Below are 13,545 nucleotides of genomic sequence, written 5' to 3'. Positions count from 1 at the left end.
CACAAGGCCGCATCTAAGCTGTTTACAAATCCAGGCCCCAGATGTGGTTAAATCATGGAAAGCCTTTGCTGAAGGGGCTAGGAAAGGAGCGTTTGCTTGGCAGTTCTCTTGGTTTGTATATGGAGGTGCGGTGCTTTCTTGGCTTCTCCGGGACTAACTGGACACTCAGCAGGCATTTCTAAGCCACCATCAGAGCCCAGCTGGACTGGGCTGACTCTGAGGAATTGGGTGATCCTTCTAATCACTGATGGCCAATGCTCTGCATGTGCACACCCTTCACCTCTCATTATTACCCCCCAAGTGTTGTGGGGAAAGAGGACTAGGTTGGTAGGGAATGGGGGATGGTTGGGCTGGAAACCTTTCTCAGCAAGGGCTCCAGCAGCCACCTTGGCTCTCCCAAGAGGCTTGTCGTGATGTGCTCCCGGCAGGAGGGAGCAGCAGTGACTGGTTCCTGTTATTGCAGGTGTCTCCCTTCCCAGAGGCCTACAGAGAGACTCTGCACGCCTACAAGATAAGCGAGCAAGACACTGATGTAAGAGCCACACTCTCTGCTTGCTTGTCCGCCCTGCCCCTCTGCTGTCATCCACCCATCCTCCGCCCCTCAGCAGCTATGCCTTCTCCTGCCCCTTTCTGCGATGTTATTTATCATTGGACGAACATCCTCTCTCATAGCAGAGCTAGAAGGACGCAGGCACCATCAGTATCGTTCGCTGTCGCTCACTCATGTGGCTCGCTCGTCCTCTCTAGTTCTCGGCTTCCTTTCCACTGCATCCCTCCCTGCTGCTGTGCGTGTAATTGTGTGTGCATCCTGTCTGCTCGGCTTGTGTGTTACCTGTGTGGGTATTTGCGTAGTAAATGTCCCCTGGAAGATTGCAGCTTGCTGCAGGTCCCCACTGTGCAGATCCCAAAGGGATTTCCCCTGTACCCTGCCCACCTGTGACACAATGATGTGGTAAATAGACAGTGGCCCCTCCAGTTGCTAGAGGGGCTTTGCCCCATATCTGTGGCCTGATGAGTGACCCTGGAAACGAAACTCAGTTCCTAGGAAGCCCAATGGATCCTACTGACTTTTCATTTTCTGTGCTGCCAAGTGTGACTGACCCATCTGCTTCTGAGCTGGGGAAAAGGGGAAGGGGCTCACTGAATGGAGGCTAGAAATGAGATACTGTAGGGTCTCTAGGCTATAAGCTAGCGTCACAGAAGATGTATCTGGTGCTAAACTGCTGTCAGGAGGACTGGGGGGCCAAATCCTCGTCCCAATTAAATCATTGGGAGCCACTGACCTGACTGGGATCAGGGTTTGCATCTGTGCCCTGCCTTGGTGAAGATACAGACTCGCTGATCTACCATAATGAGCCTTCTCCATCCTTAACTGTGCACCATGGCGTGATGGCAGAACAGACCCCATCTCCCCTCTCCTGTCAATTATCCACAGCTGGCTTAGCACCAGGGCTCTGAGGTCTGTGGTCAAAGCCAAGGAAGGGCTTCCACACTGAAGGGCTCCAGGGGAATGGGGCTGGGAAGAGGTGCAATCCCCATCCCTGTGCGGCTCAGCACCCCCGTCGTGGTGGACTCCCCGCAGTCGGGCTGCAGAGGGACTTCTGCCAAAACTACGACGGGGGGTACATTGGCCAATCAATAATCAGATGTGCAGAGATCATACAGCACCTTGGGGCATGAGGAAATGTGTGGTGTGGGGGAGCCCCAGCCTTCCAGCCTGCCCTGAACAGCCTTAGTTTCCAGCTGATCAAATGCCATTAAAATACCCAGCCCTCTCCGTTGTTTGCCCAAAGGCTTTAGTGATCTCAAGACAGGAATGGGGAAGCTTAGCACGCACCAGGCAGTATTGCAGCCCAGAGCCTGGAAGTGGTTGTTACTGGCCAGGACAGCTTTGTACCTGATCTGATGTCCCTTTACACCTTGGACCCCTGTGCCCCTTGCTCTTCATGTTCTCCCCCCTCCCCTTTTCTTTCCTTGCCCGAGGACAGAAGCTGCTGGGAAAACTGTGTGAGCAAAACAAGGTGGTGAGGGAGCAGGACAGGCTGGTGCAGCAGCTCCGAGCAGAGAAGGTGAGTGGCTGAGGGAGGGGAACGGAGCAGGCTGGTTCCTACCACCCTGGGGGCACTCGGGTGCTGGGGCTAGCCGTGCCTTCTGTTGGTGAGCATTGCACTTCACCAGTAGCAGGGTTGTAGCCGTTACCTGGGATCCCTACGCCATCCCCCATGGTGGGTGAATGAAGCACTCAGACCTCCCGCCAGGGTGGGTATTTTTGCCCGGGCGGTTACACAGCGCTAGCGGCTTTCAATTCTTACCTGGCCCCCATCACGGTAGAGTCCCTCATATGGTAATTATGGTCCCCTCCTGATACTACCTGGCAAGAGGGCAAGTGTTCTGCCCACGTTGCAGATAGGGAACGGATGCGCAGTGAGGCCAAGTGACTTGCCTGAGGTCACAGGAAGACTGTGGCAGGGCTGGGAAATGAACCCAGATCTCCTGAGTCCCAGGCCAGTGCCTTAACCCTGCGATGACCAACCTCCCTGCTTGCAGGGCTGGGCATTTCTGGCTGCCTGCAGCCCCATCCCCAGGTCAGCCAGATCCGCTTACCCGCTGGCGTTCACCAGGATGGGAGCATGGTTACCCACAGACCATTCTGCTGCAAAAACGGCCCTTTCAGATGCCAACCTCTGGGCTTGCCAAGGCTGAGCGCTTTGTGCGTACGAGGGGAGGGAGGCGATGAGGGTTTAACAACCATCTTATCCCTACCATTAGGAGAGTCTTGAGAGTGCCCTGATGGGGACCCACCAGGAGCTGGAGATGTTCGGGAGCCAGCCAGCCTACCCTGAGAAGCTGCTGCACAAGAAGGAATCCCTCCAGAACCAGCTGATCAACATCCGGGTGGAGCTGTCCCAGGCCAGCACGGTAACAGACGCTCCTCTAGCCGTCGGTCCATGAGACTGCTGGGGACCCCTCCTCCTCCTGGGGGTGTCATGGGGACCCAGACTGGCCCAGTGCTTCAATTTCCCCTGTGCCCTGCCTGCAAGTGAACCAATGACATGGTAATGGCCAATGGCCCTCAAGTCACTAGAGAGGCCTTGCACTATACCGGTGGGTTGGATGGGGCGCCACACGCCTGGGCACTTCTTCATTGTGGGGAGGATGGGACGCAGGAAGAGGCCCATGTGTCCTGGGCTGCAAAGTGCCATGCACCCCCACTATGCTGCTTCTGAGGGGAGCAGCTGCCCGGCATAGATCCTGGCGTCTGCATGCTGCCCGTGTGGCAGGGACCTTGCTCAGCAGCAGCATGAGCTGAGTGGATGGAGCCTGGTTCTCCAAAGGAACTGCCTGGGCAGCCTGGCTATTGCTTTCCACGAGGCTGGGGCTGTGAGTGCCTGGGAGACCTGGCACTGGAGGGGGGAATGTCTCTGCCACCTCAGCCGGGTGGAGATAAATCTCTTCTCCTCTTTCCTCTCCTTTGTCTGTGCATTGCCCCCTTCTCTTTTTCTTTCATTTAAAAAAAAGAGGAGGGGGGGCAAATCCCATTGTCAACTGAGACATCTTGTACAGGGACAAAAAATATTAACCCCTGCAGCGCCGAGCTGGGGTGCGTGCCAGGGAGCAATATTTTGGGTTCCCACTTGCAGTTTGCATTCCTTGCTTTTCTGCACTCCTGGTTTGCCTTCCAACCCCTGATCCCTAATGGTGCAATACAGTCATCACCAGCTTCTCTTTGCTTCCAGCACAGGCCCTGCCAGCTCCAAAGGAACTCCGGATTAGGGATGGCCACAATTCCCTGGCTACCCAGGGGCTCATTCAGCACAGACGACACCTGTCACTACATCCTGCCTAATCCACTATTGCCACCATCTCTCCACCAATCCCCTCCCCCATTGTCTGCTGTTCCCTGTGAACAAAGCCCCCCTACCATTTTCTGTTGCCTTCCCCTGATATGCCCCCTGGCTCACATGCCATTCACAGCCAGGCCTGGTATTTCCAACAGGCAGCAAAGACAAGGGATGCCTTTCCCTAGGTGGATTGAGTTGAGCATCCACTAGGAGAGGGTATGGGCTATGGCCTTGCCGGCCGTATCCTAGCTCCATACTCAGTCCCGTGCTATGACACACATGCCAGGGCCCACCCGCTGCCCAAGCTCCTCTTTCTCCAAGGTGGGGATCCCCCTCTTAGCAGCCCATCCTGGCTCTGGCAGGCTGGTGAGGGCTGTGTGCTGGCATCAGGCTGAGTATTCCCTGTGCCCCCCATGGACACAGACAGACAAGTTGATTTCCTGATGGAAATGTTTGCAAATCCCTACAGGCCTTGGCCAACAGCACCATAGAGTATGAGAACTTGGAGGGCGAGGTGTCAGCCCTGCACGATGACCTGTGGGAACAGCTGAACTTGGACATCCAGGTGAGAGAATGGGACTGTGTCCTTTCAGACCAGTGCTAGTGAATCCAAGCAGCCTGGGATCAGGCGGGGCGCATGGAAATGGAGATCTCAGCCATTCTCGGCAGCTAGACCAGTTCACCAGGGCCTGATTCTGCTCTGGGGTAAATCAGGAGTAACTCCATTGATGACAGTAGAGTTCTCCTCTGTAAAATTGGTGTAAATAAGAGTAAATTCTAGCCCTAAGAGCCCATCACTTGGAGTTTTTTGGTTTCTGTGGGTTTAAGTCACAACTTCAGGACCTGCTTTTCAGAAACCTTCATGTGCAAAAACAAGCGCGTGTTTTTTTTGTGCATCTAATTTGTGGGCACAATTATCATGCCTATGCAGGCAGCCACACGAATTGTGCAGAAAATGGCCAGTTAGGTGCACAACTGGTGGTGCAATTACTGGGATTACACGTACAAGCTCAGTAACTGCCTGTGCAAATTAGGAACGCAAATGCACGTGGAGTTTATGCACAGTCATTTGCACACGTGGTTCTGAAAATACAGAGTCAAATTCTCAGTAACCAAGGGTGTAAATCCAGAGTAATTCCACTGAATTCGATACTCATTACTCCATATTTACGCTATGTAACATTGAGCAGAATTTGACCCCTAGGTCTTAAAATGACTTGGGATTGACTAATGACCTGGGGATAGATATTCAGCAGGGTCAAAGTACACCCCATCCAAAACTATCTTTCTAAAGCCAGCCCAGTAACCTTCCTTCCTTCTGCTCGAACCATGTCAGTCATCCTAGACTGAACCCTGCTCCTTTAAAAACTAATTGGTATATAACCCTAGGTCAGCTTCTTCAAGCTTGGCCTTTGCCTCTGTATTAAGCAAGCTCTGCCTCTTTGGGTAATTACTCACTCTTCCGTTCCAATAATGTATTTACTGGGGGTCTGTCTGCTTCAGAGATGGAGCCAAGGTAAACTGGGCATCAGCCTCCCTCACTATAAGGTAGAAGTGGCTGTGCAATAACACTTAAACAGAGCGCCATACAAATATTACCCAGTCTGTCTTCGCAGCTGCCCCGGCGGGAAAGCAGTGTTATCCCCGGTGGCCGAGGGGGAAGGCAAGGCACAGCGAAAACGGGACTTGCTTAAGACCGCTGAGCCAGTCAGTGGCAGAGCTGGGATTAGAGCACAGGAGTTCTGAGTGCCCCAGGACACTCACCACTAGGTGGCACTTACCGTCTGCTGTTCTGTAACGAAGCGGGAAAGGCCCAGGGTTACCACGAGGGGATGAATTCACAGGATAATTGTCACCTGCTGCTATAGAAATGCCCTGGCAGCAGCATGAAGGAATCTTTGCAAGATAAACATTGAGGTGGACTCTGGTGGGGATTGAGGTGCCTAGCCCCCATTGATTTCAATGGGAGTTAGGTGCCTAAATACCTTTGTGGATCCCACCCTAGCTGTTCATTTTCCGAGCAGGTGACTGATTCTGATGCAGGGTTCTAGTTCAGGCCCCCTATGTCTGTGACACCAGACGCGGGGAGGGAGAGGCCGGTAGTCCTGGCCTGCCTTGCCAGTGCCCTGGTGAACAAGCCTATTGCATACTCCAGCCATGCTGGGGCCAGCTTCCCCTGCAAAGCCCTTCATTATTCAGTCCTTGCTCATGCCACCTTTCAGTGACTTCTGGGGCCACATCCCTGCGGGTCCCGTTCCTTGCTCCGACACCCCCCTCAGTGACGGCACTGGGAGCTCCCTCTGAGTGACCCCAGAGTGAAGGCCCCACGGTTTGGCGCTACGGTATTAGTGGGCAGGAGGAGGCGCTGGGTATTTTTACTGTAGAGCGATGAGGTCAGGGACACAGGGTCAGTCAGGCCTGGCCTCCATCCAACACTTAAATCGCCTAGCTACTTTGCTCGGGGGTGTAAAAAATTCACACCCCTGAAAGAGGTCGTCAAGCCGACCTAAGCCCCGGTGTAGACACCTCTAGGTGGGCGGACAAATTCTCCCTGCGACCGCTTCTCAGAGGGGTAGATTAACTACGGCGACAGGAAAACCTCTTCCATCGCTGTCGCAAGCCCCCACGCTCCGGCGGCACAGCTGCAGCACCGTAGCCAGGCCGCTCTTGCGGCTGTCACATAGACCTCGCCGCAGAGGGCAGGTTGGCTGGGCCGTGCCATACCTCTGTGGCTCGGGGTGGCTGGCCGCCAAGTGCGGCGCCTGCCAGCGGCTCTGACTCTCCGCACCTTGGCCCTTCCAGAACGAAATGCTCAATCGGCAAATCCAGAGGGAGATCTGGCGCATCCAGGACGTGATGGAGGGGCTGAGGAAGAACAACCCCTCCCGGGGCACGGACACTGCCAAACACAGAGGTGAGCGCTGACTCCTCCCTACCCAGCGTGGGTCTGCCACTCCCTCCCTCTTCCTGGCCTCGGAGCTAGAGGCCGCTGGCTGCCCGGGTGTCTCAATGCACCTGTCGTCCTCCCCGCTGACACAGTCACTCTGCTTCGTATTGGCTCAGAACGTCACGTGCACCTGGCGCTCGGCGGCATTCCAAGCCTGCTCCCGGCCCTGCCACTATGTCGCTCTCCTGTGGCTGCAGCCCGCAGAGGGCAGGAGTCCTAAGGCGAGCCTGGCTAATGGAGAATCTCACATAGCAAGGGGTCTGTGATTTTTTTTTTTTTTTTTTTTTTTTTTGGAGCAAAAGGATGTGGGTTGCAGCCCCAGTGCCGCATTAAATGCAGACCCATTGGCGGCCATGGTATCTGGCAGGGTCCCCATGGCAGGTACCTCTAGTTTCTGTACTTCACACACACCTGGCCTCTCTAAACATCCCTGCTGGTTCTCTGGACGTCCCTCTGCTGCTTCTGCCTGAAGGTGTCTGCTGCGTGTGCCGCTGCCTGGCTCCGGCTTGCTCTGGATAAGTCCAGGAGAGAGAGGAGACCCTGTATAGATACCTGCACCAGCAATGACCATCCTGGGCACATTGGCCTCTGGCCTGGCATCGAATGCAGCTCTGAAGCCCCAGGCCCTGGTTCATTGGCCCCTTCCCTGCTGTGCCAGCCCCCCTTGAGAGTGAGAGTGACTCACTTCCACTCTCTCCTCTCTTGTTTCTCCGCAGTGGCCGCTGGCCCCTCTGGAACGTACAGCTCCAACAGCCCTGCTAGCCCCTTGAGCTCAGCCAGCCTCACCAGCCCACTGAGCCCTTTCTCCCTGGTGTCGGGCTCACAGGGGTCGCCCACCAAGCAAGGGACAAGCGAGGTGAGTGGAGCCGCTGTTGCATGGGGCTAGAATATGTAGCCCTGGGCAGGAAGTGTCTGTGGCTTTTCTCCTCTTGAGATTCTCTTTGCACCAGCAGGTGGCACTCCCGGCTTTCTCATCCGATGGCACGGGAGAACGACGTGAACCGTGGGTTCTAACTAGAGCTGGGATCAGGCTGCACAAGTCAGGGCCAAAGTGGAGGTGGATTTGGACCTGGGGCTTTGGTTTGGCCCATTGTGAAGACTGGGGGAAGGTGGGACGTGCAGATTTTGGGTGCAGACTTGGGTCCAGATGCCCTGAAGTCCTGGGGCATGGAGAACCAGGGTTTTAGTTCAGCCCATTGTAAAACTGGGGCCATTTGCAAACTTTGGACTGGGACCTGGGTTCCCGCTTTGAACCAACAGCAAAGGGGACGGATGCCTAGACCTGGGGACTGGGCTCGGGCCCAGCTCTAGTGAACCCTAGAGCTGCATAAAACTCATCCGTTTCCCTTACTTGGGTTTTCCCAGACATTCCCATTGTTCTCTGCTCTCCTAGTTTGGGCTTGAGTCTGGCTTTCGTCAGAGCCCATCAGACAAAGCCACGACAGTGGCTAGATACCACAGTGTTGGGCACGTTGAACATTCCCTAGGTAGAGAGGGAGGAACTCAGACCGAAGCCAGAGAGTTATACTTCTCTCTGTGGTTCAGCTAGTTTTGTGGGGCTTCTCATTCGCTGCTGTCTGCCCAGCTGGTTCCAAAGATTCACTGTGATGCAGAACCAAAGGGCAAGCGCCCAGCCTCAGAAAACGGGAAGAATGGCCAGGGCTGGGAGAGTGGACCCGCTGTGTCCTTTCTCTGGGGGGCTCATTCACAGCAGCAGGTGGGGTTACACTGCCTGGCTCCCATTGGTGTAAACACATGACGTCCAGGTAAGTGGTCCCTCTGTTGAGAGCTGTGACATAGCAGGGGCTGCTGGATGGGTGGGTCTGGGCCCTAGGCTGTTGGGGCGAGTCGGAATTGCTGGGTCCCAGAGCGAGTGCTCAGCCTGGAGGGGTGGGACCAGCGGTACTCTCTGGGCTCCAGCTGCCCTCACCCTGGGCTCAGTGCCTCTGTTTGTCTGTCTCTTGCTAACTGTCTTTTCCTTCCTGTTCTCTCAGTTTCTCTGCTGTTGCGCCTAACACTCTGGCTTCCTCTCTGCCCCAGGAACCAGGCCCGCCTCGACCTCCCCTGCCCAAATCGTATGTCCCTCTGGAGTCTCCTCCGACTGTTCCTCCGTTCCCTAGCGAGAGCCGCTTCTGGCCATACTCTAACTCCCCTTCCTGGCAGCAAAGCGGCGAGGCGAAGAAGGGACAGGTATCCAAGTGCCTCCAGAGCCGACCTCGGCATCCAGCGGCACGCAGTATCCCCATCCCCCACTGGGAACCGGAGCCAGCTAGCGGGAGAGCCACGGGGATAGCTGGGAGGGGGCAAAGCAGAGCTGACCCTCTCCCTACACCTGCAAACGCTGGGGAGGTATAGGGAGCAAGCTGCCCCCAGGGAACAGACAGGGAGGGGCTTAGCTCCGTGACGGCCCTCAGCCAAGCTGGAGAAGCATGGCATACCCTGGGCATCCAGACCCCCAGCACAGGCAGGGGCTTTCAGTGCTTGAGCCCTTTCTGCAGCCAGGCCCTGTCAAACGGGAAATACTCTAGATTCATGCAGGCATTTTAAGGTGGGTACTGTAACTCGAATCCCTCCCCCTTTGGGGAACTTAGTGAGCTCTGCCCCCTTAACGGCTTATTGGCTGGCAGCATTGTTTCATGAATAGGGCACTGGCCTGGACCCAGGTTCTGTTCCCAGCTGTGCCACTGAACATGGGCAAGTCACTGCCTCACTCCGTGCCTCAGTTTCCCCATCAGTCCAATGGGGGGTAATGATGCCCTCCTTTGAGATCAGTGTATAGTGCCACTCACCATGCAAGAGCAGAGTATTCTCATTGTCCGTGGAAATCAATGGTCCATAAAACATTGCCCAGAGAGTGCACTCAAGCCCGTTTCTGGTAAGGCCGTTAGGCTAAACTGCTGATGGATCCATTTGAACTGGGGTGACTGATGCTCAAAGACAAATACTCTGAAACCCCCTTAAAGCCAGTCTCGTCTCAGTGTGGAGAAGGGGATACTGTGCCGGCCACTGGGATGCTGTGAAAGCCAGGGTGCAGGGATGCAACCATTATGAGCCCACCACACAGGGGGATAGAGGGAGAAGTCCAGGGCCTGTTGCTGGCCTCACTGTGATTCTTGCTTGGATCAATGTAACACCATTGATGTGAGTAGCCAATTTATTTCTGACTGACACCAGCAGGAGAGGAGACTCAAATGTGCAGCGTCACATGCTGAGCAACCTGGTTCCTGTTTGCTTTTCTCTTCCATTCTCCTGCTGGCTTTCTTTACTCCAGCCTGGATAATTGCACTTCCTGTTGTTAGCTGCAAACAAGCACTAGGCTGGAACAAAGAAATGGTACAGGGCCTGATTCTGATCTCATGCCAGCATAGCTGCACTGACGTCGGGTGCGTTACTCCTGATTTACACCCACATGTAAAATTCGAACTACTCACTCACACAAAAAAAGCACAAGCATGCATGTAGCCAAGTGATCTCACACGCGCGAAAGGCATGCTAGTGTGTGCGGATGGATACTTGGGCATGCAAAACAATGCCCGTGCACCATCCAGTAACAGCATGAACCAGCTAGTTCATTGTGAGTGCAGATAAGTGCATGTGCATACAAAGATTGCACGTATAAATGCAAACGGGCAGGGAGACGACTTTTTGCGCATGCAACTGGGTAGCTGCACATATAAAATAGGCGGCTATGCGTGCAAACAGCTATCTGAGCTTGCAGTCAGCTGTCTAAAACGTGCAAACAGTTCCCTGGTTGCATGTGCAATCCCTTTTTTGGGAAGAGTGCAGTTTACTCAAGGCAAAGTTATTTGAGAATTTGCCTTGTGATGGAACTATTGGGCCCACAGTCTTTACTGGTGTGAACCCGTTGAAGCCAGGGGATGAATGTGGCCTATTTAAGTTTATCACAGGATCTCTTTGCAATATTTAATCTTCCCTGTGGCCTCAGCATTTTATGTCATGAAAGGGGATTCTTAAATAAGAACCAGAGTGGACTGTGGGGGATCCCGGACTCTTGGGTTCTGTCCCCAGCTCTGTCATTGGCTCGCTGGGTATGTTGGGGCCAGTCGTGTCCCCTCTCTGTGCTTGGCAAGTGTCTAACAGGGTTGTTAATAGAGCTGGCTGGGAAAGATACAAATATTTTGTACAAATATTTGCAAGGAAACAATGTTTCCATTTCATTCAAAAATTTTCCTTAAATTTTCTGTTGTTTTTTTTTTTAAATGAAAAATTGTGTTTTGTTTAGTTGGGGGGGGAAATCCCACTTTTTAAACTTTCTCCCTCCCCCTCCCCCCCCCCACTGAAATAAAGGAGGAGGTGGGTTTGGTTTGGTTTGGTTTGGTTTTAAAGAAAGAGAGAAATGAAGGAAAAACCTATTTTTAAACTTTTTTGTTACCCTCCAGTAGAAAAAAGGAGAAGTGGGGGGGGGGGGAAATTCCCAGCAAAATGAAATAAATTTTTTTGAAATTTTCACTTGGAATTTTGTCCTTGAAATTGTTTTTCTTTTTGGTCGAAATGTTTTGTTGAGAGAGGAAAAGATTTGACCAAAATGAAAATGTTCTGATAAAAGGGTGGTTTCGTTCAAGAAGACTTTTTCATTTGGGGAGGTTTTGGATGACAATATTTCGAGATGCGCTCATTATGAATGCTGGCCGCTCTGAGGCTTAACTAACCCTCATGAAGCTGACTGAGGCCCTTGGAAAGGAGACAAGGTTTTAGGGTGACCAGACAGCAAGTGTGAAAAATCGGGACAGGGGTGGGAGGTAATAGGAGCCTATATAAGAAAAAGACCCAAAAATCAGGACTGTCCCTAAAATATCAGGACATCTGGTCACCCTACAAGGTTTCAAGGAGGTGCTGAGCTGGGGCTGAGGGTGGGAGGGGATTTGGTGCAAGTGGCTGATGTAATGGTTGCAACCCCTGCCGGCTCGTTCTTCCAACCCATCCCATGTCATCTACACCCATGGCCTACCTTGCCCACTCCCCCATTCCTGCTGTATTCATTGACACACTGCAGCAGATCTTGTCCACGGGGAATGTTGTCTGAGCTGAAATGGAAGCAGGAGGAAGATGAACTTGAGCAGGTTCATTGCAGACATTGTGGGAAGACGGGTAGAGGAATAGACCTACTCTGGGCCCCTGCTGCTCTTCAGGGTGTGGTGGTCAGAACCTTATTTTTCTAAAGCTATGTGGCTCATCCATGCAGCCTCCTGTCCCTGCTTTGCAGACTCATGAACTTCCCAGATTGGGGAGCAGGATCCAGAGTTACTGGCTCATCCAGCCTGAGGAGCCCAAATCACTTGAGCGTCTCCCACCTCTAGTTCATGGATCACCACATACATAAGCTTTGGTTAACCATCCCTGTGGTTAAAGTGTGGGGTCTGGAGCGCAGCAGCCCAACCCAAATCCCGCTGGAGTTAATGGGAGCCTTTCCACAGACTTTAATGAGCTTTAGTTCAGGCTTTCAGTCAGCAACCTTGGGCTGATGCACGGCCCGTGGAAATCAGTGGGAATCTTTCCATTGACTTCAGAGGGCTTTGGGTCAGATCCCAGGAGACTACGTCCACATTCCCAAACCCCAAAGAAAAATAGCAAAGGGTCTGACCATGGGGCAAACGTGTCTCATATTTCACAAGGTGAGCAAAATATCCTGCACAAACTAGTTCAGTCACGATCCTGCTGAGAGATGGGGCAAGGCCAGGACAGCTGACCCCGACCCACCGTAGCCCCAGCCTTCAACGCTTTGGTGCAAATGGGTGTCCCAGACCATGCCTGGTTATGGCTCTGCAGCTCCAAGCCCAGCCTGGATTTTGTCTTTCTCTCTGTCCAGACGACTGCATCTTGTGCTTTGAGTGTGTCTGGACTGGGGGGGAGGGTGTTGATCAAAATGAAAACCTGCCTAGGTGCCTCTCCCGATTGCTATTTCGTTCGTGTGTGTGTGTTTCGGTCTTTTCTGTGTGTCCTCTGTGTCTGCTGTCCCCCTGGCTAATGAGTGGCAGAGGTCCGAAGGCAGGGTGTCTCCCCAGCTGCCCTGCCAACAGCTCCTCCTGAACGGGTCAGCTGCTCACCAGCAAATCCGCTCTCTTTCCGCAGTCCAAGTCCAGCTTCGAGCAGAATAAGAAAGAGGTTCATCGGAGCTCCGCCCCCATCCCACCCACAGAGGCTGGGCTCATGCAGACGAGGCAAGAGCTGGATGCTGAGAAGCAAGCGGCTCTCAACAAAGGTACCTCCCATGGCCTCGCCATCTCAGTGCGGGCGGCAGCTCCTCTGTCACCATAAATAAAGTCCAGGCAGGGGAGATCAGGGCTGGAGGCAGTGGCCGGCAGAAGCTCTGGATGGCCCCTGAGGGAGGCTTCACCACTTGGATTTTGAGTCTGGGGATCTCCCTATCAAAATCCATGGTACCTTATCAGTGCAGGGCACAGTTTAAGAGGATGCAGTAAGCTGGGTTCAGAGCTCACTGGGGCCATCTGCTTGCACCCAGTGGAGCATGCTACCAAAAAGCAGTGAGGGAGTTGGGAGGAGACTATTACCCTAGTATTTCCTCCTGCCCCTCTGGATAGAGGCTATTCCACCCTGCAGCACCTGGGAGAGTCAGGGTCCTGTCACCAGGCCCCCGGGATGCCGAGGTCCCTCCATGTCTGAGGACACTCCTTCAGGCTCTGCGCCTCCATGGGGGCTCTTTGCTGCATTAACAGATCAGCTCCCCAGCCCTTCCCCTGCATGCTCCCCTGAAGCACACAGTACGATTGCATTGAG

General features: G+C 53.8%; 1 protein-coding gene across 1 annotated transcript in view; it reads left to right on the top strand.

Moving 5' to 3' along the window:
• The window catches only part of PLEKHA6 (pleckstrin homology domain containing A6), a 42,105-nt gene that overhangs the window by 21,551 nt on the left and 7,009 nt on the right, over positions 1-13,545 (top strand). Inside the window, exons 8-14 of the mRNA XM_065404044.1 lie at positions 464-532; positions 1,989-2,069; positions 2,770-2,919; positions 4,312-4,407; positions 6,645-6,756; positions 7,506-7,645; positions 12,880-13,009. Of these exons, the coding sequence (XP_065260116.1) occupies positions 464-532; positions 1,989-2,069; positions 2,770-2,919; positions 4,312-4,407; positions 6,645-6,756; positions 7,506-7,645; positions 12,880-13,009 (778 nt within the window). The remainder of the gene's footprint in view (positions 1-463; positions 533-1,988; positions 2,070-2,769; positions 2,920-4,311; positions 4,408-6,644; positions 6,757-7,505; positions 7,646-12,879; positions 13,010-13,545) is intronic.

This window comes from Emys orbicularis, chromosome 4 (genome assembly GCF_028017835.1).
Source record: "Emys orbicularis isolate rEmyOrb1 chromosome 4, rEmyOrb1.hap1, whole genome shotgun sequence".
Classification (NCBI taxonomy): Eukaryota; Metazoa; Chordata; order Testudines; family Emydidae; genus Emys; species Emys orbicularis.
Note: the sequence above shows the minus strand (reverse complement) of the source record. Positions and strands in the feature narration are given on the sequence as shown.